This window comes from Felis catus, chromosome B2 (assembly GCF_018350175.1).
Source record: "Felis catus isolate Fca126 chromosome B2, F.catus_Fca126_mat1.0, whole genome shotgun sequence".
Taxonomy (NCBI): domain Eukaryota; kingdom Metazoa; phylum Chordata; class Mammalia; order Carnivora; family Felidae; genus Felis; species Felis catus.
The window spans coordinates 27,712,107-27,735,816 of NC_058372.1; the positions used below are offsets into that span (position 1 = coordinate 27,712,107).

Here is a 23,710-nt window from a genome sequence, read left to right on the forward strand (position 1 = left end):
CACAGGCCCTTTGTCGGTGGGGCAGAGTGTCACTTCCCCGGAACCAAGGCATGCAGAGTGGGATTCTTTAAGACATCAGGGTTTGAATCCCAGGCGACTACCTGTGGCACAGGAGACTGTGGATCAGGCACAGGAGACTGTGGATCAAAAAACACGGCCCACTCATGTGCACACAGCACTGTGAGGACAGTCTGAACAGAGTGGTTTGGGACACCTGGTCTGGGGAGGAGAGACTGGGGTGTCACCATTTTTCTCCCCATCACCAACAATGTAAGGCTTCAGGGAACAGAGATTGGGCTCACAGTGGAGGTGGGACCTGCCTACACCAAACTATGGTTTCCGTGCCTGGTAACTGTGTGTCTACCAGAGCAAGACTAATAGTGACCAATCAGACAGCCCCTCTTCCAGACCAGGCTGCCACCAATTCCAAGGCACCTAACAATTTTTCATTTTCTGATTTAATTCTTGGTCAATTCATATATATATATATATATATATATATATATATACACACACACACACACACACACACATGTATATATATATATATGTGTGTGTGTATATATATATATATATATATATATATATATATATATATATATCCTTCCTTTTCTTCCTCTTATTTCTTCCCTTCTCTAGTCTGGTTATTCTGGTGGTTGGTTTGTTTAAACATCCATATTTAATCTATTCTCTTTACACCTGTTCTGCATCTCCTTTTTTATTTTCCTCTCTCTGAATTAAGCTGTATAGTTTCTCTGCCTGATCTACCTTTTTATTTTATTTTATTTTATTTTATTTTATTTTATTATTATTTTTTTATTTTTCCCTGCTCCTATTATTTCTTTTTTTGTATGGGATAAGGCTTCTTCCACAACCACCAGACACTTAGAAAGGAGTTAATACCTATCCTTCTCAAGCTGTTCCAAAAAATGGAAATGGAAGGAAAATTTCCAGACTCATTCTACGAATCCAGCATTACCTTGATTCCCAAATCAGACAGATACCCCACAAAAAAGGATAATTACAGACCAATATCCCTGAGGAACATGGACGCAAAAATTCTCAAGATACTAGCAAATCAAATTCAAAATATTAAAAAAAAAATTACCATGATCAAGTGGGATTCATTCCTGGGCTGCAGGGCTGGTTCAATATTTGCAAATCAATCAATGTGATACATCACATTAATAGAAGAAAGGATAAGAACCATATGATCCTGTCAATAGATGCAGAAAAAGCATTTGACAAAATACAGTATCCTTTCTTAATAAAAACCCTCAAGAAAGTCAGGTTAGAAGGAACATACTTAAACATCATGAAAGCCATATATTAAAAGCCCACAACTAATATCATCCTCAGTGGGGAAAAACTGAGAGCTTTCCCCCTGAGATCAGGAACAAGACAGGAATGTCCACTCTCACCACTGTTTAACATAGTGTTAGAAGTCCTAGCTTCAGCAATCAGACAACAAAATGAAATAAAAGGTATCCAAATTGGCAAAGAAGTCAAACCTTCACTTTTCACAGACTACATGATACTCTACATGGAAAACCCAAAATACTCCACCAAAAAGCTGTTAGAACTGATCCGTGAATTCAACAAAGTCTCAGGATACAAAATCAGTGTATAGCAAATGGTTGCATTTCTATCACTAATGATGAAATCAATACCATTTACAATTGCACCAAGAACCATAAAATTCCTAGGAATAAACCTAACCAAAATATAAAATATCTGTGTGCTGAAAACTATAGAAAACTTATGAAGGGAATCGAAGAAGACAGAAAGAAAGTGAAAAACACTCCATGCTCATGGTTGGAGGAACAAATAATGTTAAATGTCAATACTACCCAAACAATCTACATTTTCAATGCAATCCCAGTCAAAATTGTACCAATATTCTTCTCAAAGCTAGAACAAACAATCCTAAAATTTGTATGGAACCCGAATAGCCAAGGTAATGTTGAAAAGAAAACCAAAGAAACCAAAGTAGCAGCCACCACAATTCCAGACTTAACCTCTACTACAAAGCTGTAATCATCAAGACCGTATGGTATTGGCACAAAAACAGACCCATAGGCCAACGGAATAGAATAGAGAACCCAGAATTAGGCCCATAATTGTATAGCCAACTAATCTTTGACAAAGCAGGAAAGAGTATCCAATGGAAAAAAAGTCTTTTTAGCAAATGGTGCTGGGAGAACTGGACAGCAACATGCAGAAGAATGAAACTAAACCACTTTCTTACAGCATACATAAAAATAAAGTCAAAATGGATGAAAAACCTAAACATGAGAAAAGAAATCATCAAAACCATAGAGGAGAAGAAAAGCAACAACCTCCTTGACCTCAGCGGCTGCAATTTCTTGCTGGACACATCTCCAAAGGCAAGGGAAATAAAAGCAAAAATGAACTATTGGGACCTCATCAAGATAGAAAGCTTCTGCACTGCAAAGGAAACATTCAACAAAACTGAAAGGCAACTGACAGAATGGGAAAAGATATGTGCAAATGACATTCGGGATAAATGGTTAGTATCCAAAATCTATAAAAGAACTTACCAAACTCAACACCCAAATAACAAAACAGCCAGTGAAGAAATGGGCAGAAAACATGGATAGACACTTTTCCAAAGAAGACATCGAGATGTCCAACAGACACATGAAAAGATACTCAACATCACTCATCATCAGGGAAATACGAATCAAAACCACACTGAGGTACTACCTCACACCAGTCAGAGTGGCTAAAATTAACAACTCAGGAAACAACAGATACTGATGAGGATGTGGAGAAACAGGAACCCTCTCGCACTGTTGGTGGGAATGCAAACTGGTGCGGCTGCTCTGGAAAACAGTGTAGAGATTCCTCAAAAATTTGAAAATAGAACTACCCTATCACTATGACCTATCAATAGCACTACTAGGAATTAATCCAAAGGATACAGGAGTGCTGATTCACAGCGGCACATGTACCCCAATGTTTATAGCAGCACTTTCAGCAAGAGCCAAATTGTGGAAAGAGCCTCAATCTCCATCAATTGATGAATGGATAAAGAAGATGTGGTTTATATATACCATGGAATACTACTTGGCAGTGAGAAAAGATGAAATTTTGCCATTTGCAGCAACATGGATGGAACTGGAGGGTATTATGCTAAGTGAAATAAGTCAGTCAGAGAAAGATCTCATATATTTTCACTCATATGTGGAACTTGAGAAACTTAACAAAAGGCCATGGGGGGAGGGAAGGGGAAAAAATAGTTACAGAGAGGGAGGCAGGCAAGCAAACCATAAGATTCTTAAATGCAGAGAACAAACTGAAGGTTGATGGAGGGAATGGGGGAGAGGGAAAAATGGGTGATGGACATTGAGGAGGGCACTTGTTGGGATGAGCACTGGGTGTTGTATGTAAGTGAATCATGGGAATCTACCCCCAAAACCAAGAGCACACTGTGTACACTGTGTGTTAGTTAACTTGACAATAAATTATATTAAAAAAAAAACAGTAAATAAACAGTAAATAAGTAAAAAAAAAACAGTAAATAAGCACTTAATGTGGGTCCCATTTGATATTCAACACAGTGCCCTCCAGGTAAGACATAGGTCCCCCCAACCCTCAGAGTGATTACCTAGGACCTTGACCCCCTTCCTGTATTTCACCTTTCACATCCCAGCCCTAACACAATGCCATATATTTACCTTTTGTTTGAGAAGTTTGTTATTGGTGTTTTGTTTTTAAGAATTATTCTGGGATTTCTCCCTTGGTAAAATTTGATAGACTCGGGCCAGAATCAGATAAGGCTTGAAAGAATCTATGGATTGCTTTGTTAAGAGGGAGGCTCACAGATACAGATCTGGCTGAAATGGAGAGAGAAAATGGCCTGAGATGGATGGAGGCTATGAAAACACAGATATGGGCTTTTCTTTCTTCACACTGTTCCTGGTAAAATGAAAGGTGCAGACACAGAAAAGGACCTCCCCATCGTTCAAAAAGAGGAACTTTACTGTCCAGGACATCTCACCTGCAGGAGGTCAACTATTTGTCTAGATTGGTCCCATAAATGATCTAAACACATTGAACTCAGAGAGTGGAGACTTTGTCATTATTACCTTGTGTCCAATCCGATGTCACTGTACCTTGGAATGGCACAGATATAATGCTACTGAGAAAAAATAGCAATAAAAATAACACACTTTCTGGGTTTCCTGGGTATCTCAGTCAGTTAAGCTCTGACTTCAGCTCAGGTCATGATCTCATGGCTTGTAAGTTTGAGAGCTGCATCAGGCTCTGTGCTGGTAGCCCAGAACCTGGAGTCTGCTTTGGATTCTGTGTCTTCCTCTCTCTGCCCTTCTGCCCCACTCATGCTCTCTCTCAAGAATAAATAAACATTAAAAAAATTTAAATAACACATTTTCTAAATGAAGAGTGGGGTGGAGGAGTAGGATAAAACACCATACAGCTCTTTTAAAAAAATTACTAGCAGGGTTTTTGTTTGTTTGTTTGCTTGCTTGTTTGTTTTCCTTTCAAAAGTATGGCAGCAAGATTAACTGGTATAGGAAGATGGCAGATGAATGAGTTTAACATGCATTCTCTATGTCTAAAGTAAGACAAAGATAAACTAGCCCAATTGTTACAAAGACTTATCTGGAACAGTGATTGACAAAAACATTGTCACACAAAAACACAGTGTCATGGAAATTTATAGGACAAATAATAAGAGCATACAGTTATCATTTTTGTGTATCTTATGAAACTGGAAGACAAAAGACAAAAGCATGTATGGACCCTGGTAATCATTGTGCCTGACGCAATTCCTACCGGGGGTATTTTATTCTAAACCTTTTTTCCCTCTTGAGCTCTAAACATTACATATTCTTGAAAAAAATTAACAGTTCAGTTCAGGGGCAGATCTACAAACCATACATACTAAAATAAAAGGATTTTCTACCAATGTAAGTAGCATAGAATTCTTGGAATTATTGTCAAGTGCTTGTTTCTGAAAGATAAATAAGATCAGAATTAGGAGCTGGAGGTGAGCAAAGGGCACAGCACCATTTATAGTTTCATATAATAGCAGAGGCTGGAAGGCCTAGTATTTATTCTCAGAAATGAAGACCGTACAGTTAAAGATGGTGTCTTTGATCATTTCTGTAAAGCAAGTCCATTGTCAGTGGACAGCTTCCCAGAAAACAGTGTAAGCCAGGCCAGAAAACATAACACAAAAGGACTTTCAGTCATGCTAACAAATGTTTCTGACTCAGTTGGGCAACTAGGAATGGATAGGTCAGATATAGGCAGTTCCCTGGTCTAGGGGCTCATGTTTCTCTGTGGCCAGCTTAGGGTTAAAGATTCACTAAAGGGTACATTAAATGCTTCTCTCAAGATTTCTTCTTTAAAAATATAAACTATGATAAACTGAGAAAATGTCACAGTTGAAAAAAAGCATGACTATCCCACTATGGATTGTTCAGATCTACTGAATTGCTTAACTTCCACCCAATCTCCTTGATGCTTTCACCATGTTTACAAATACTTGTTGAGTACAAGTAGAGATAGCCATTAGTATCTTCTCTACATTTCAGATTTGTCCCAGAAAGCGCCAAAGGAACTACCTTTTACTCATCTGCATGGAACCTGTCACCTGTCTAGGTGTCCCCTAATGACCGAGAGGTCTCCCTACTGATTTATGGCCACAGAAACAGCCAACAGCCCACAAGGCCCACCCTGCAAAAGGCTGTGGCAGAATTGGAGATTCTGTGTATGTCTATGTACACAGGGGATGATGAGTGCATCTCTTTTAACTGTACCTCAAAGCTAATTCTAAATGAAGAATTATGATGCCAAGGGAAATCCACTATTGATAACTGTTATGAGTTGAATTTTGTCCCCTCAAAAAGATATGTTGGAGTCCTAACCCTAGTACCTCAGAACGTGACCTTATTTGGAGGACATAGGTTTATATATATGTAATCAAGTTATTCGATCCAATTCCATTCATATTCACAGTCCACTCATATTCATACTCAATATGTCTGATATCCTTATAAAAGGGAGAAATTTTGACACAGAGATATGCATATAGGGAAGGAAATGTGAAAATACACAAAGAGAAGATGGTCAGCTACAAGCCCAGTGGAAGTGCTTGGAAGAGATTCCCTCACAGCCTCAGAAGGAGCCAGCTCTGACAACCTGGATTTTATACTTCTGGCCTCCAGAACTGTGAGACAGTACATTTCTGTTATTAAGCCACCCAGTTTGTGTACTTTGTTATTGAAGCCAAGCAGACTCACATACTATTTAATTCATCAGTATTGAAAATGTCTTGCCAGTTAAGCCAATGTTCTACTACTTGTATATTGACATCAGCTTATTTTTCTTTTAAGTCAGTGTTCAAATATTTATTTTTGAGAGAGAGAGAGAGCATGAGCAAGGGAGGTGCAGAAGATCCAAAGTGGGCTCTGTGCTGACAGCAGGGAGCCCCACGTGGGGCTCGAACTCACGAACTGTGACAATATGAGCTGAGCCACCCAGCTGTGATATGTTTCTGAATTTTTCCTTTTTGTTCTTTGGTATGTATGCATACAGAAAGCTTCAAAGAGAACCAGACAATGCAAACTCATTGACTTAATTCTGGGGAAGGTGGTTGGTGAAAAACTGAAAGAAAAAAAATGACTTTCTGGTATAAAATGGGATAGACAGAAAGCAGGTAGTTGGGTCTTGACCATTGTTGGGGGAGAAGGAAGGTGGTAGGAGTCTCCTTTCTCTGGCAAGACACATGTTGTGGTCTGGCTTGGAGTCTGAGCCAAAACAGTTTAACTCTAAGAAACAGTGAAGTTTCTGGAGGGTCTTGGTGGTTCAGTTTGTTAAGGCTCTGACTTTGGCTCAGGTCATGATCTCACAGTTCATGAGTTTGAGCCCTACATTGGGCTATCTGCTGTCAGCACAGACCCCACTTCAGATCCTCTGTTCCCCTCTCTCTGCTCCTCCACTCATGTGCTCTCTTTCTCTTCCTCTCTCTCTCTTTCTCTCTCAGAAATAAATAATAAACATTAAAAAAAAGAAAGAAATAGTGAAGTTTCTGCTGCATGTTGAAAAGAAAGAGAAGGAAAAGGCCACCTGAGGTGAGAGCCAGGTGGACCTTTTTGCAATGCCTGATAGAGAAACACAAGGCTGCAGGTGAGTGGTAAGCAGGTGGAACTGAGGATGGGGTGCTGAGCACAGAACATAGGTACATTGGAGCTATCGTATCCATGGCATGCCAAAGGATGCCAGAGCTCCTGGGGCAAGCACTAAGACACCTGGAAGTCAAAGGCACATGGGAAATGGCAATCTGCAAAGGGAGAAGTGTGTTCTCTTCCTTCCAAGCTATAGAAAGACATGGGTTTCCAGTGTTCCTGGAACTTACGGGCTATGGAGCACAGGGATCTTCTATTTATCTGAAGTCTGTTTTCTTATTTAAAAAATTAGAATAAAAGGTGATGGGCATTGAGGAAGGCACTTGGTTGGGATGAGCACTGGGTGTTGTATGTAAGCCAATTTGACAATAAATTATATTTTAAAAAATTTTAATTAAAAATAAATAATAAAAAATAAAGAAAAATCTTAATAAAAAATTAGAATAACAATAGTGTGTTTCTTATAGTATGTTGTGAAGATTGAAAGCATTAATGAACATCTGGCATGTAGTAAATGCTTAGCAAATGCAGACTAAAACTATTACACCAGTATTATATGTTCTACAAGTTTCCTATTTTATATTGCACTTATAGAGCATATTTAATAAATGGTATAGGTAATAAATTAACATGCACAGAAAACATCTGATATGGGTTACAAATAAGGTCTTTTACTTCTGTACAGGCATTAATTGGCTTCAAGTTTACTCTGGGTCTGTGCAGCACCCATGGAGGTAAGTAGTAAATGTGGCTCTCCAGGGATGCTGAAGGTCAGGATTTATTCAGCCTCTCAGCAGGTATTTACTGAGCCCCCATCCTGTGCAAGGCAGTGCTGTACGTCTCAGTGCAATGTTGTAGCAGGGGGGAGGAAGACAAGATAGGCATGGTGAAATGACCCAGCACATCATTTCAGACAGGACCGAAGGGTATCCAGAGGGAGTGTTCAGAAAATAATGCAGTATTTCCAATTGTGCAAAATAGCAAGGTACAAGACATGAGAACCCTGAAAACAAGGCATCTCTAGAGAGTCCAAATAAAGTGGGTTTACGGGTATGTGTGCTTAGAATGGGCAACTAGGGAGTGGTCTTGCAGTTACATTTTCATATCAAGAATGTTCTTATAGCTTTGTTACTATACCTATGCTACTTCTGAACCTACATTCCTTTAGGGTGATTTGAGAGGTGAGTTGATGGAGAATATATGGAGGATGTGTGCAGAAGGGAGTGGCAACCATGATCTTCCCTGGCCCTGCAACAGGCCATTGTCCTTCAGCACTGCTCTGTGGAAAAGAAAGATTAATATGCTAGAGGATCCTAGACTAAAGAAAAAAAAAAGAGTGGAAAGGAGAGGAGGTGGAGGGAAGAGGAGGGGAGGAGAGGAAGGAGAGAATAGGGGGGCAGAGAGAAGGAAAGAAAAAAAGAGAAAAGAGAAATAAAGGGAAAAGAGAAGAGAAAAAACAATATTTACCAGTCTATATACATCTCTACTGTGGACTTGGTTCTCATGTTCTCACTTTCTTTTTAATAATAACTTTACTAAGATATAATTCAGATAGAACACAATTCACCCATTTAAAGTATACGGCTGAATGGTTTTTAGCATACTCACAGAATTGTGCAACCATCACCACCATCAGTTTGATAACATTTTTCATCACCCCAGAAAGAACTCCTGTGTTCCTACTTCCTCCCAGTACTCTAGGCCCCAAGTCCTAGGCAACCACTAATCTACTTTCTGTCTCTATGGATTTACATGTTCTGCACATTTCATACAACAACTGGGCTTCTTTTCCTTAGCATAACGTTTTCAAGGTTCATTCATGTCATACCATGTTTTAGTGTTTCATTTCTTTACGTGACTGAATAATATTCCATTGTATGGATGGACCACATTTTGTCTATCTACTCATCAGTGGTTGGATTGGTTGCCTCACATTTCATTCCCCACCTTAAAGATACCATGTGATCCACTTCTGTTCCCTCAGTGCTCTATCCTGTTCCTGGACTCATACTGCTAGGAAGCTGGCAAGAAGGGAGTATGGAAAGGGAGTAGAGGGAGAAAGGGGGCAGAGGTCACAGAACAACCAGTAAGACACAGAGTCCTTACATTCTTTTCCTTCCTGGCCTCACGCCCTTTTCCCTTGGTCAACCTTAACCCTAAAAAACAAACAAATAAACAAACAACAACAAAAACTCTGTCACCTCTTACTACCAGCTTCCAGAGTTTCTGGAGAGAATTCTCTAACCAGCTTCCACCCAGATTCCTGCCTCCAGCTCATTCCTCAAAGCAGACTTCTCAAGCCTTTTCTGTAGTTCCCGAGCTCTATCTGTGTCTTCCTCCTTTGTTAGTTTTCCATCACTCCTCTGATGATCCCCCATCCCAGCCCCGAACCAGACTTTATCCATCTTGACACCCCAGGGCATCTAACACCTGAACTTACCTCTAGGAAGTATGAAGCTGGAACGCATTACTGACTTTCCCCTTCAGATCTGAGAGATGAAGAGATTTATGTCCCCATTTCTTGGAGTGCTGCTGTTGTCATCCCCACTTGTCCCCACTCCAGGCACTGCCCTCAGCTGGAGGGGCCTACCTTGAACAATGTCATGGGAACAGCTTGCATCCAATGATGTTAACATGACAGGAAGGCCCCCGCCCTTTCACCCCAATTTGGAATAACTGTGAAGGGCTGTCCTAGCTCCACACATCCTCTTATTGGGGTCAGCTGAGGCCTTTGTTGAGACTACACCAAAGCCCAACTTCTCCCTCTGCCCATCTGGCTGCCCACCTTTTTCTGCACGTGTCAGTTCTGATACCTTTCCTTAGGAAATATCCTGCATGGTAATCTCTATAACAAAGTCAGCTTCCTAGGAAACCTGACCAGCAATAGGCACCCAAAATATAAATTTATTGAAGCTGTTGACTGAAAAAAATTATGACTCAGAAAGAAAATTTTCCTCATAAATTACAAATTATAAATTTTACTGTTCCATTGGTGTGGGGATCAATTTAAGCTTTTTGTTAAACATTCAAGTTTATTTAAATTTGTTAATATGAAATGTTTAATTCAAATCTCTCCTTATAAAATAAATAATGGTGTAAAACCTGAAAAAGAAAAGAAAAAAACTTACTTGATGAGAAAATGTAAGACTTTACCCTACTAATTGTTTTTGTGAAATATATTCTTCACACAAGAGTAAAAATCATATCCATGTGATATTTAAATAATAATAAAACAAATACCTATGTATCTTCCAAAGAACTTAAGAAATAGAATATCTCCAATAATGTAGACTGAAGCTTCATTATAGCTCCTCTGTATATATCACCTTCCAAACTAATTAACTGCTATCTTGATTGAATATTTTGTTGATTATTTCCTTGCTTTCCTTTAAGATATTTAGGTAGATGAAAGACAGATGATAGGCAGATAGACAGAAGATAGATAGATGATAGATGGATAGATAGATAATATACATTCACATAGTATATTTTTCTTTTTTTCTGTACTTTATTTAACTGGAATTTTATATTGTATATGCATATTTATCTGACTCGCCTTTTGACTAAATTATTATTAAAATACATCTATGTTGATATGTGCCACTGTGGTTCATGTGCATTCATTATTGTATATTTCATTGTATGATTAATCACAATTTATGCACTCTACTATTGATAGCCATTTGAGTGGATTCCAGTTTCATGCTGACTGTGCTGCTTTTATAAATTGTGTAGATTCTCCATTGTTATAGTGTTGCTATGGGTCTTGTTGCTTATGTGTCTTGGTACTGTTTATGCAAAATGAATAAACCTTTTTATAAAATTTCAAAGAGAAAGGAAAAAGTTTTATTCAAGCCTAAGTTAGGATATCTTCCTGGGATACACAGACTTCACAAAGAAGCTCTTCAAAGAAGGAGCATTTGATGCAGGTTATATATGTTTTTTACATAAAGAGTTACAAATAATCAAGATGGAAGCATTCCAGAAAATTACAGACTATCTTAGATTTTTAGTATGTGCAAGGCGTTAACCTTATGGGAACTCAGAAAGTTATTTTTTCCTTATCTTTATGTTTGGAGTGCTCCTTTTGGTTTTATTTACTTATTTATTTTTATTTATTTATTTTTTTTTTACCAAAGCCATACAATGTGTGCTCAGGGCAGAAATAGAGCCCATGCTTTAAGGTTTGTGGAGTCATTTTGAACTTGGTAAATGTTAAAAGTATAGCTTCCCTAGGAGTCCAGGAGCAGGGGCCACAAATGTTAAAAGTTGAAAATGTCCTTTATCAGTACACATGGTCCACAGTTTTTCAAGGTTACGTATCTGGGAATAGAGTTGTCAGTTCATAGAGTATAAACATATTCAAGTTTTCTAAGTCAGTCCAGACCTTTTCCAAATGTTTTTGTCAGGTTACACCTTCACACACAATGGGTCAGAGTTGGCACCCCTGCACACTTTCACTAATTTCAGCTCCACCTGACTAATTTTGTGAAGTTGGTGCAAGTGGAATGAAATGTCACCATGGTCTTAATTTTCCCTTCCCTGCTACCAGCCAAGTGAAACATCTTTTCACAAGACCATGGACTATTCATGTTTCCCCCTCTTTACATGATTATTCGAAGTTTTTGCCTATTTTTTTCCGATTAGGTGGTCTTTTTATTGTCAATTCAAAGGAGCTCTTTATATATTTTGCAGACAAACTATTAGTTTATATGATAAAAATAATTTTCTCCCAGTTTTTATTTTTTTCTTTTAAAATTATCTTTTGATAAACATAATAAAATGAATTGAGTTAAAATTAAATTATTAAATGTTAACATGGTCTAATTTATCAGCTGTTTTATTTACTATTTGTATATATTTGTCTTTTATAATAAGTTTGTCTCTGTTCTAAGCAAGTAAAGATATTTTCCATATAATCCTCTAAAAACCTTTATAAATTTGCCTTTCATATTTACATATTTTACCTAGAATTGATTTTTTTGAGTGGTATGTTATAAAAAATCACTTTCACTCTTTTCCATTTGATAACTAGCAACATTGATTTTTTAAAAATTTCTGGGTTCATATCAAAGAATCAAAACACTGTCAAATGACATAAAGTGGAAATTCATACTTTACCCTGCTTCAACAATTCATTTTCCCACCTGCACACCCAGACATAACCACTTTTAGTAAATCTTTTATAAACATCCTGTTTACTTTTTGTAAATACAAGAAAACGTGAAACTATATTCCCATTTTTTCTTCCTTGTTCCATTCATGAAACTTGCTGTTTTACAATTAGAAGCAGACCTTGGAGATTGTTCAATATTCCCACTGAGAGCATCCTTCTTTTTATAGAATTGTACAATATTCCTCTGCATGGTAAAACCATGATTTCGAGAGTTCCATTTTCAGGCCTGATGGAGGAACAGAGACTTAAGCAATTGGAATTTGTGAAGCTGAATGCCAGAAAGTAAACAGCTGGAATGAAGGAATGCACTCCAGATACTTGTGGAGGGTTCTTCTTCATAGTGATCTGCACATACTTATGAGAAAACCAGCCAAGCTGGGCAACACCAATGGAAAAAATTAGGGGAGTAATCGTCAGAGTAAATGCAGGGCTCCTACAAGCCAGAGTGGAAAGAACCGCTCATATGAAGACACAAGGTGAAACTCTCAGAATATTGACTCCAAAATGGGCTCACTTCAGCCCTATATACTGAGGATAGTCTGGATCTACCTTAACTGAACTTAAATGAAAATATCAATGTACTCAAACTGATTCCAAGCAATGTAACTGTGTTCCAGAACGAAGATTAACACATATTTTAAATATAACAAATTCATTATCCAATAATGCAAAATTCTCAATGCTAGCTTCTAAAAAGTAATTGCTGGGGGAAGGGTGTTCAAGATGGTGGCATACAAAGATCCTGAACTGGAATGCCTGGGTGGTTCAGTCGGTTAAGCGTCAGACTCTTGGTTTTGGTTTAGGTCATGATCTCATGGTTCATGAGTTCGAGCCCCACATCAGGCTCTGTGCTGACAGCTCAGAGCTTGGAGCCTGCTTCAGATTCTGTGTCTCCCTCTTTCTCTGCCCTTCACCCAGCTTGTGCTCTTTCTCTCTCTTTCTCCCTCAAAAATAAACATAGAAAAATAAAGAGAAAGAAAGAAAGAAAGAAAGAAAGAAAGAAAGAAAGAAAGAAAGATCCTGAACTCACCTTCTCCTAAGGACACAGTAAATTTATAGCTCTATATGGCATAATTTTCCTCAAAAAAGGACTTGCAAAATAGATGAAAAATGACTCCACAACAAAAGAGAAAAGATACACACTGAAAAGAATAGAAGCCTGTGACTCCGCACAAATGTGGTGACCCCACAATTGGGGGGATCCTAAAAATATGGAACTCCTTCTCAGGGAGTGAAAGAATTGTGCCCCATACAAGGCTCCCCCAACCCTAGGAGTTGACATTGGAAAGATCAATACACAAAACATCTGGTTTTGAAGATCAATGGGGCTTAATACCAGGAGAATCATTGAACTATAGGGAATGGAGATCCCACTCTTAAAGGGATCACAGGCAAACCCACTTACCCTGAGATCCAGTGCAAATACAGAAGATTAAAAGTTCTTAGACCATAAGTGAGGAACACCCACTTACTAACTGTAACATGGCTGCCAGAGAGGCAGGAACCTTCAGGGATTTCATCTGGGGACAGAGCACTGGTAGATGCCATTTTTTGCACTTATCCTAACTTGCTGATGACAGAGCTGACAGGCACCATTTTTGATGCCTTGTCTCTAGCCTGCTTGCACCAGAGAGCATGATCTGCCCACCTCATGCCATAGTAGGCTGGGAAAGTGCCCTGCACCCTACCCAAACCACACAACAGATGAACCACTACTGAGCCAGTGAGTGTCCTAGCCTCACCCTCCTCTAACAGCAACAGAGCCCCAATCAACCTGGGTGGCAGATCAGGAAATGTCCTGTGTGCCCTTGAGAAGAATGTGTATTCTGTTGTTGCTGGAGAGCATGTTCTGTACATGCCCTGTTATATCTAGTTATCATGTTGTTCAAGTCCTCTATTTCCTAACTTACCTTCTGTCCAGTTGTTCTGTCCATTTTTGTGAACAGGGTAATGAAGTCTCCAACTACCACTGTAGAACTATTTCTCCCTTCATTTCTATCAGTTTTTGCTTTATATTTTAATGGTCTCTAATTAGATGCATAAATGTTTATAAATATTACATCTTGCTGTACTGAAATTTTATTGCAACATAACATCCTTCTCTGTCTCTTTTAATCTTATTTTTCTACTTAAGTCTATTTTGTCTGATATTAGTATAGCCAACTATACTATTGTGGTTGCTATTTGCATGGAATATCTTTTTCCATCCTTTCAACCTATTTGTGTCACTGGGACACTTGTAAACAGTGTACAGTTGAGGAAACATATATCTCTTCATTGTGCCAACATCTGTCCTTTGATTAGAGGGTTTAACGCATTTACAGTAATAACTGATAAGGAGAGATTTACTTCTGTCACTTTGTTATTTGCTTTTCATATGCTTTAGACACTTTTGTCCTTGCATTACTGTTTTCTTTTGAGTTAATTTTTTGCAGTGAAATGTTTAAACTAATTTCTCATTTTCTTTTGTGTATACTCCATATGTATTTCCTTTGTGGGTTCCATCAGCATTACATTAGCATATTAAACACCCTAAACTTAGAACACACTCATTTAAATATATTCCAGTTTAACTTTAATAACAAAAACTCTGCCTCTTTACATCTCTGTTCTCATACTGGGGGTTGTTGATGTGGCCAGAATTAGATCTTTATATACTGTCCGTCCCAAAATATAAAGTAATAACTCTTTTAAATACATCAGTCTATTAAATTTTGTAGAAAAGAACATGCAGAGTTAAAAAACAAAGTTGTGGTAATAGTGGATTTTTGACTAATTTTTTATTATTTTTTAATATGAAGCTTATTATCAAAATTGTTTCCATACAACAAGCAGTGCTCATCCCAACAGGTGCCCTCCTCAATATATATCACCCACACACCCCTGCCTCCCACCCCCCATCAACCCTCTGTCTGTTCTCAGTTTTTAAGAGTCTCTTATGTTTTGGCTCCCACCCTCTCTAACCTCCTTTTTGTTTTATCCCTTCCCCTCCCCCATGGTCTTCTGTTAAGTTTCTCAGGATCCACATAAGAGTGAAAACATATGGTATCTGTCTTTCTCTGTATGACTTATTTCACTTAGCATCACACTCTCCAGTTCCATCCACGTTGCTACAAAAAGCCAGATTTCATTCTTTCTCATTGCCATGTAGTATTCCATTGTGTATATAAACCACAATTTCTTTATCCATTCATCTGTTGATGGACATTTAGGCTCTTTCTATACTTTGGCTATTGTTGAGAGTGCTGCTATAAACATTGGGGTACAAGTGTCCCCATGCATCAGCACTCCTGTATCCCTTGGGTAAATTCCTAGCAGTGCTATTGCTGGGTCATAGGGTACGTCTAGTTTTAACTTTCTGAGGAACCTCCACACTGTTTTCCAGAGCGGCTGCACCAATTTGCTTTCCCACCAACAGTGCAAGAGGGTTCCCATTTCTCCACATCCTTGCCAGCATCTATAGTCTCCTGTTTTGTTTTGTCCCTTTTAGCCACTCTGACTGGCGTGAGGTGATATCTGAGTGTGGTTTTGATTTGTATTTCCCTGATGAGAGCAACGTTGAGCATCTTTTCATGTGCCTGTTGGCCATCTGGATGTCTTCTTTAGAGAAGTGTCTATTTATGCTTTCTGCCCATTTCTTCACTGGATTGTTTTTCAGGTGTGGAGTTTGGTGAGCTCTTTATAGATTTTGGATACTAGCCCTTTGTCCGATATGTCATTTGCAAGTATCTTTTCCCATTCCGTTGGTTGACTTTTGTTGATTGTTTCCTTTGCTGTGCAGAAGCTTTTTATCTTCATGAGGTCCCCAATAGTTCATTTTTGCTTTTAATTTCCTTGACCTTAGGGATGTGTCAAGTAAGAAATTTCTGCAGCTGAGGTCAGAGAGGTTTTTCCCTGCTTTCCCCTTTAGAGTTTTGATGGTTTCCTGTCTCACATTCAGGTCTTTATCCATTTTGAGTTTGTTTTTGTGAATGGTGTAAGAAAGTGGTCTAGTTCCATTCTGCATGTTGCTGTGCAGTTCTCCCAGCACCATTTGTTAAAGAGACTGCCTTTTTCCCATTGGATATTCTTTCCTGCTTTGTCAAAGATTAGTTGGCTATATTTTAGTGGGTCTAATTTTGGGGTTTCTATTCTATTCCATTGGTCTATGTGTCTGTTTTTGTGCCAATACCATGCTGTCTTGATGATTACAGTTTTGTAGTAGAGGCTAAAGTCTGGGATTGTGATGCCTCCTGCTTTGGTCTTTTTCAAAATTACTTTGGCTATTCGGGGCCTTGGTGTTTCCATACAAATTTTAGGATTGCTTGTTCTAAGCTGGTGAAAAGAGGAATGGTGGTACAATTTTGATTAGGATTGCATTGAGAGCTTTGGGTAGTATTGACATTTTAACAATATTTATTCTTCCAATCCATGAGCACGGAATGTTTTTCCATTTCTTTGTCTCTTCTTCAATTTCCTTCATAAGCTTTCTATACTTTTCAGCATAACAGATCTTTTACATCTTTGGTTAGGTTTATTCCTAGGTATTTTATGCTTCTTGGTGCATTTGTGATCAGTTTCTTTATTTGTCTTTCTGTTGCTTCATTAGTAGTGTATAAGAATGCAACTGATTTCTGTACATTGATTTTGTATCCTGCGTCTTTGCTGAATTCATGTATCAGTTCTAGAAAACTTTTGGTGGAGTCTATCTGGTTTTCCATGTATAATATCATGTCATCTGCAGAAAGTGAAAGCTTGACTTCATCTTTGCCCATTTTGATGCCTTTGATTTCCTTTTGTTGTCTGATTGCTGATGCTAGCACTTCCAACACTATGTTAAACAGCAGTGAGAGTGGACATCCCTGTCGTGTTCCTGATCTCAGGGGGAAAGCTCTCAGTTTTTCCCCATTGAGGATGATGTTAGCTGTGGGCTTTTCATAAATGGCTTTTATGATCTTTAAGTATGTTCCTTCTATCCCGACCTTCTCGGGGGCTGAATTTTGTCAAATGCCTTTTCTGCATCGATTGACAGGATCATATGGTTCTTTTCTTTTCTTTTAGTAATGTGATGTATCACATTGATTGATTTGTGAATGTTGAACCAGCCCTGCAGCCCAGGAATGAATTACACTTGATCATGGTGAATAATTTATTTATGCTGTTGAATTTGATTTGCTAGTATCTTCTTGAGAATTTTTGCATCCATATTCATCAGGGATATTGGCCTGTAGTTCTCTTTTTTTTACTGGGTCTCTGTCTGGTTTAGGAATCAAAGTAATGCTGGCTTCATAGAATGAGTCTGGAAGTTTTCCTTCTCTTTCTATTTTTGGAACAGCTTGAGAAGGATAGGTAATATTTCTGCTTTAAATGTCTGGTAGAATTCCCAAGGGAAGCCATGTGGTTCTGGACCCTTATTTTTTGGGAGATTTTTCATAACTGATTCAATTTCTTCACTGGTTATGGGTCTGTTCAAGTTTTCTATTTCTTCCTGTTTTAGTTTTGGAAGTGTGTGGGTGCTTAGGAATTTTTCCATTTCTTACAGGTTGTCCTGTTTTTTGGCATATAATTTTTCATAGTATTCCCTGATAATTGCTTGTATCTCTGAGGGATTGGTTGTAATAATTCCATTTTCGCTCATGATTTTATCTATTTGGCTCACCTCCCTTTTCTTTTTGAAAAGCCTGGCTAGAGGTTTGTCAATTTTGTTTATTTTTTCAAAAAACCAACTCTTGGTTTCGTTGATCTGCTCTACAGATTTTGTTTAGATTCTATATTGTTTATTTATGCTCTGATCTTTATTAGTTCTCTTCTCCTGGGTTTGGGGTATCTTTGATGTTCTGCTTCTATTTCCTTTAGGTGTGCTGTTAGATTCTGTATTTGGGATTTTTCTTGTTTCTTGAGATAAGCCTGGATTGTAATGTATTTTCCTCTCAGGACGGCCTTTGCTGCTGCCCAAAGGATTGCTGTATTTTCATTTTCATTTGTTTCCATATATTCTTAAATTTCTTCTCTAATTGCCTGGTGGACCCATTCATTCTTTAGTAGGGTGTTCTTTAACCTCCATGCTTTTGGAGGTTTTCAAGACTTTTTCCTGTGGTTGATTTCAAACTTCATAGCATTGTGGTGAAAGTATGCATGGTATGATCTCAATTCTTATATACTTATGAAGGGCTGTTTGGTGACCTATCTTGGATGTGATCTATCTTAGAGAATGTTCTATGTTCACTTGAGAAGAAAGTATATTCTGTTGCTTTTGGATGCAGACTTCTAAATGTATCTGTTACGTCCATCTGATCCAATGTATCATTCAGGGCCCTTGTTTCTTTATTGATCCTGTGTGTAGATGTTCTTTGCATTGTTGTAAGTGGAGTCCCCTGCAATTACCACATTCTTATCACAAACTTATGTTTGTGATTAATTGTTGTATATATTTAAGGGCTCCCTTTTTCAGCACATAGACATTCACAATCATTAGCTCTTCCTGATGTATACACCCTGTAATTATGATATAATGCCCTTCTTCATCTCTTGTGACAACCTTTAATTTAAAGTCTAGTTTGTCTGATATAAGTATGGCTACTCCAGCTTTCTTTTACTTCCAGTAGCATGATAGATAATTCTCCATACCCTCACTTTCAATCTGAAGGTGTCCTCAGGTAAAATGAGTCTTGTAGACAGCAAACAGATGGGTCTTGTTTATTTATCCATTCTGATACCCTATGTCTTTTGGTTGGCGCATTTAGTCCATTTGCATTCAGTGTTATTTTAGAAAGATATGGGTTTAGAGTCATTGTGATGTCTGTAGGTTTCATGCTTGTAGTGATGTCTCTGGTACTTTGAGGTCCTTGAAACATTTCATTCACAGTATCCTCCTTAGGATCTCTTGTAGGGCTGGTTTAGTGGTGATGAATTCCTTCAGTTTCTGTTTGTTTGGGAAGACCTTTATATCTCCTTCTATTCTGAATGACAGACTTGCTGGATAAAGGATTCTCGGCTGCATATTTTTTCTGTTCATCACATTGAAGATTTCCTGCCATTCCTTTCTGGCCTGCCAAATTTCAGTAGATAAATCTGTCACTAGTCTTATGGGTCTCCCTTTATAAAGCCTGTTTATCCCTAGCTGCTTTCAGAATTTTCTATCTTTGTATTTTGCCAGTTTAACTATGATATGTCATACCGAAGATCGGTTCAAGTGACATATGAAGGGGGTTCTCTGTTCCTCTTGGATCTCAATGTCCTTTTCCTTCCCCAGATCAGGGAATTTCTCAGGTATTATTTCTTCAAGTATACCTTCAGCACCTTCTCTTCCTCCTCTGGAATCCCAATTATGTGTATGTTATTACATTTAATTGTGTCACTTCGTTCTCTAATTCTCCCCTCATACTCCTGGATTTTTTTATCTTTTTCTCAAATTCCTCTTTTTCCATAATTTTATGTTCTAATTCACCTAATCTCTCCTCTGCCTTTTCAATCTGAGCTGTCGTCGCCTCCGTTTTATTTTGTAGCTCATTTATAGCATTTTTTAGCTCCTCCTGAATGTTTCTTAGTCCCTTGATCTCTGTAACAATAAATTATCTGCTGTTCTCTATACTTTTTTCAATCCCAGCGATTAATTTTATCACTATTATTTTAAATTCATTTTCTGTTACATTGCTTGAATCGTTTTTGATCAGTTCATTAGTTGTCGCTACCTCCTGGAATTTCTTTTGAGGAGAATTCTTCTGTTTCATCATTTTGGATAGTCCCTGGAGTGGGGTGGAACTGCAGGGCTCTTCCTCTGTGTTGTCTGTAGTAACTTGTGTTGGTAGGGGGGGCCGCAGTCAGACCTGATGTCTGCCCCCAGCCCACCACTGGGGCCACAGTCAGACTGGTGTGTACCTTATCTTCCCCTCTCCCAGGGGCAGGACTCACTGTGGAGTGGTGTGACCTTTGTCTGGTCTACTTGCACACTGCCAGCCTTGTGAGTCTGCTGTGATGGGATTGGCGTTTTAGCTAGGGTGGACCCACAGGTGCTAGGGGTGGGAGAGACAGGGTTAGCTAACTTTGCTGCTGGTCATCCTCTGCAGGAGGGGCCTTCCAGCACTGGGAGGGAGCCAGGCCAACCTGTCCAAGGGATGGATCCACAGAAGCACAGCGTTGGGTGTTTGCATGGTGCTAGCAAGTTCCCTGTTGGGAACTTGTTTCCTTTGGGATTTTGACTGGGGGATGGGCGAGGGAGATGGCACTGGCCAGCGCTTTTGTTCCTCCGCCAATCTCTGTCCTCTGGGGTCAACATATCTCCCTCCCATTGTCCTCTAGTCCTCCTGTTCTCAGAGCAGAGCTGTTGACTTATAACATTCCAGATGTTATGTCCGCTGGCTGTCAGAACACACTCCGTCTGGCGCCTCCACCTTTGCAAGCCAGACTCGGGGAATCTGCCTTGTGGGCAGGCTGCCCCTCCACTGCCCTGGCTCCCTCTGGCCAGTCCATGTAGAGTGCATCGCCTCTCCACCCTTCTTAACCTTCATGGGCCTCTCATCTATGCTTGGCTCCAGAGAGTCCATTCTGCTAGTCTTCTGGCATTTTTCTGGGTTATTTAGGCAGATGTGGGTGGAATCTAAGTGGTCAGTAGGACGCGGTGAGCCCAGCGTCCTCCTATGCTGCCACCTTCCTAATAAGACCGGTTAGCTTATGTTTTGACAGATACTTCCTTGAACATCTGAAGCCCTCCCAAAACAATAAAAAAGAAAGAAGAAAATAAAAACCCTCTCCAGTATTTGTAAATTATCGCTGTGTTAGGAGACTCCTATAATGCTCATTCAGGCTATTTGCAACTCTGCTTTAGCTTTCACTTCCTGCCTATTCTGAGATGTTTTTAGGTTGCTTTTCTCTTGATTCAGTGTTCATTTGGTTGCTTTAAATTCTGATGACTTTCTAGACTTTTGACAAAGTTGATTCAGTTGCTAACTTCGCAGTATTTAATTCAGTATTTATTAATTATTAATTAACTTTTAACTATTAACTATTAATTAATTATTTATTAATTTAATTGAAGTATTTGATTCATTATACACAGTGACAAACTATTAAAAGTAACAATTGAATTCAGCAATATTGCATGCAAATCAACATACAAAAAATCCACTACATTTCTGTACAATTTAATGAGCAATCTGAAAGTGAAATTAAAAAGAAAAAATGGCATTCAAAGTAACATCAGAAAATTAAACACTTAAGGGGCGCCTGGGTGGCGCAGTCAGTTAAGCGTCCGACTTCAGCCAGGTCACGATCTCGCGGTCCGTGAGTTCGAGCCCCGCGTCAGGCTCTGGACTGATGGCTCAGAGCCTGGAGCCTGTTTCCGATTCTGTGTCTCCCTCTCTCTCTGCCCCTCCCCTGTTCATGCTCTGTTTCTCTCTGTCCCAAAAATAAATAAACATTAAAAAAATTAAAAAAAAATTAAACACTTAAGAATAAATTTAACATACAAATCAAAATCACAATGAGATTTTGTGACAAGTGACAACAGGTACTAGAAAGGATGCTGTGGAAAGGGAACCCTTACACTTTTGGTGGGAATATAAATTGATCCAACCACTGTGGACAATAATATGGAGGGTCCCTCCAAAATTAAAATTATATCTTCCATACAGTCTAACAATTCTGCTTCTTGGTATATACACATAGGAAGTAGAAACAGGGTTTTGAAGAGATATATGCACTCCCCTGTTTACTGCGACATTATTCACGATAATCATGATTTGGAAACAACCAATCCTCATCAGTGGATGAATGAATATAAGTGATGTTATACACACACACACACATGCATGCACACACACACAAAAGAATATTCAGCCACACACATGAATACTCAGGCACAGAAAGGAGGATATTCTGCCATTTGCAACAACATGGATGAAACTTGAGGACATTATGCTAAATAAGATGAGTCAGAGAAAGACAAGTATTATATCATATAACTTATATGTAAAGTCTTACAAAGTTAAGCTCATGAAAAAAGCAGAGAATAAAACGATGGTTATGAGGAAATGGAGGTGTAGGAACAAAATTGATGTTTAAGTCATGAACTTACAATGAGTAGTAAATAAGCTGTAGAGATCTAATGCACATATAATAAATACAAACAACATTGTACTACAATAAACGTTTGTTTTAGTAAGTAAAGGTTTAGTAAGTTTTTACTAAGAAACTAAAACTTAATTATCCTAACCACAAAAATGAAAGGATAATTATATAATGGGTAGAGGCTAAATATTGCTACAACAGCAATCATATTACAAATATAAATGTTTATCAAATAAAAAATAAATTTCACAAATGAAATACTATACACTTAGATTTACAAAATATTGCTAGGAGAAATTGATCTAAAAACATGAAAAAAAATCATGTTCATGGATTGGAAGACTTAACATTGTTAAGATGGCAATACTCCCCACAGTGATCTACAGATTCAATGCAATCTGAATCCGAGCTGAGTTCATTGTAGAAATAGACAAGGTGATTATAAAATTCATATTGAATTTTGGTGGACATAGAATAGCCCAAAATCTTGAAAAGGAAGAGTAAAATACGACTCAAGCACTTCCTGATTTCAAAACTTACTACAAAGCAACAATAGTCAAAACAACATGATAATGACATGAAGAGAAACATATAGATCAATGTGATAGAAATGAGAATGCAAAAATAAACATACATATTTTCAATTTTTCAACACATTTCAACAAAATTTTCAACACATTTTCAACAATTGTCTCAAGACCATTCAAAGAGAAAAATAATGGTCTTTTCAACAAATAATTTGGGACAACTGGATAGCCAAAGCAAAGATTTTTACCTCACACCATATGCAGAAATTAATTCAATGTGGAGTAACAATCTAATGAAACAATCTAAATGTAAGAGCTAAAACTACACAAATCTTAGAAGAAACCAGAGGATCAAATCTTCATAATTGTGTATTTGACAAAGAATCCTTAGAAATGACAACAAAAACATAAGCAGCAACTACAACAACAACAAAATAGATGGATTGGACTTCAGAAAAATTAAAAACTTTTATGCATTAATAACAATAAAGTAAAAAAAAACAACTCATAAAGTGTGAGAAAATATTTATAAATCATATATCTGATAAAAAATTAATATCCAGATTAAATAAGGAACACTTACAATTTAATAATCAATATAGGTAACTCAATTAAAAATAAGCAAAGGATCTGAATAGACATTTCTCTAAGGAAAATGTATAAATAGCCAATAACCACATGAAAGATTCCTGAGCTTATCACCATTAATCATCAGAGAAATGGAAACAAAACCATAATGAAAGACCAATTTAAATGCATGGGATGGCTAAAATATAAAAAGTAAG

The 23,710-nt window shown here is 38.1% G+C and overlaps 1 protein-coding gene across 1 annotated transcript in view; it reads left to right on the forward strand.

Moving 5' to 3' along the window:
* The first annotated feature begins 2,291 nt into the window (after positions 1-2,291).
* Positions 2,292-23,710, forward strand: part of LOC123385740 — a 37,311-nt gene continuing 15,892 nt past the window's right edge. Inside the window, exons 1-2 of the mRNA XM_045058643.1 lie at positions 2,292-2,387; positions 5,653-5,761. Of these exons, the coding sequence (XP_044914578.1) occupies positions 2,292-2,387; positions 5,653-5,761 (205 nt within the window). The remainder of the gene's footprint in view (positions 2,388-5,652; positions 5,762-23,710) is intronic.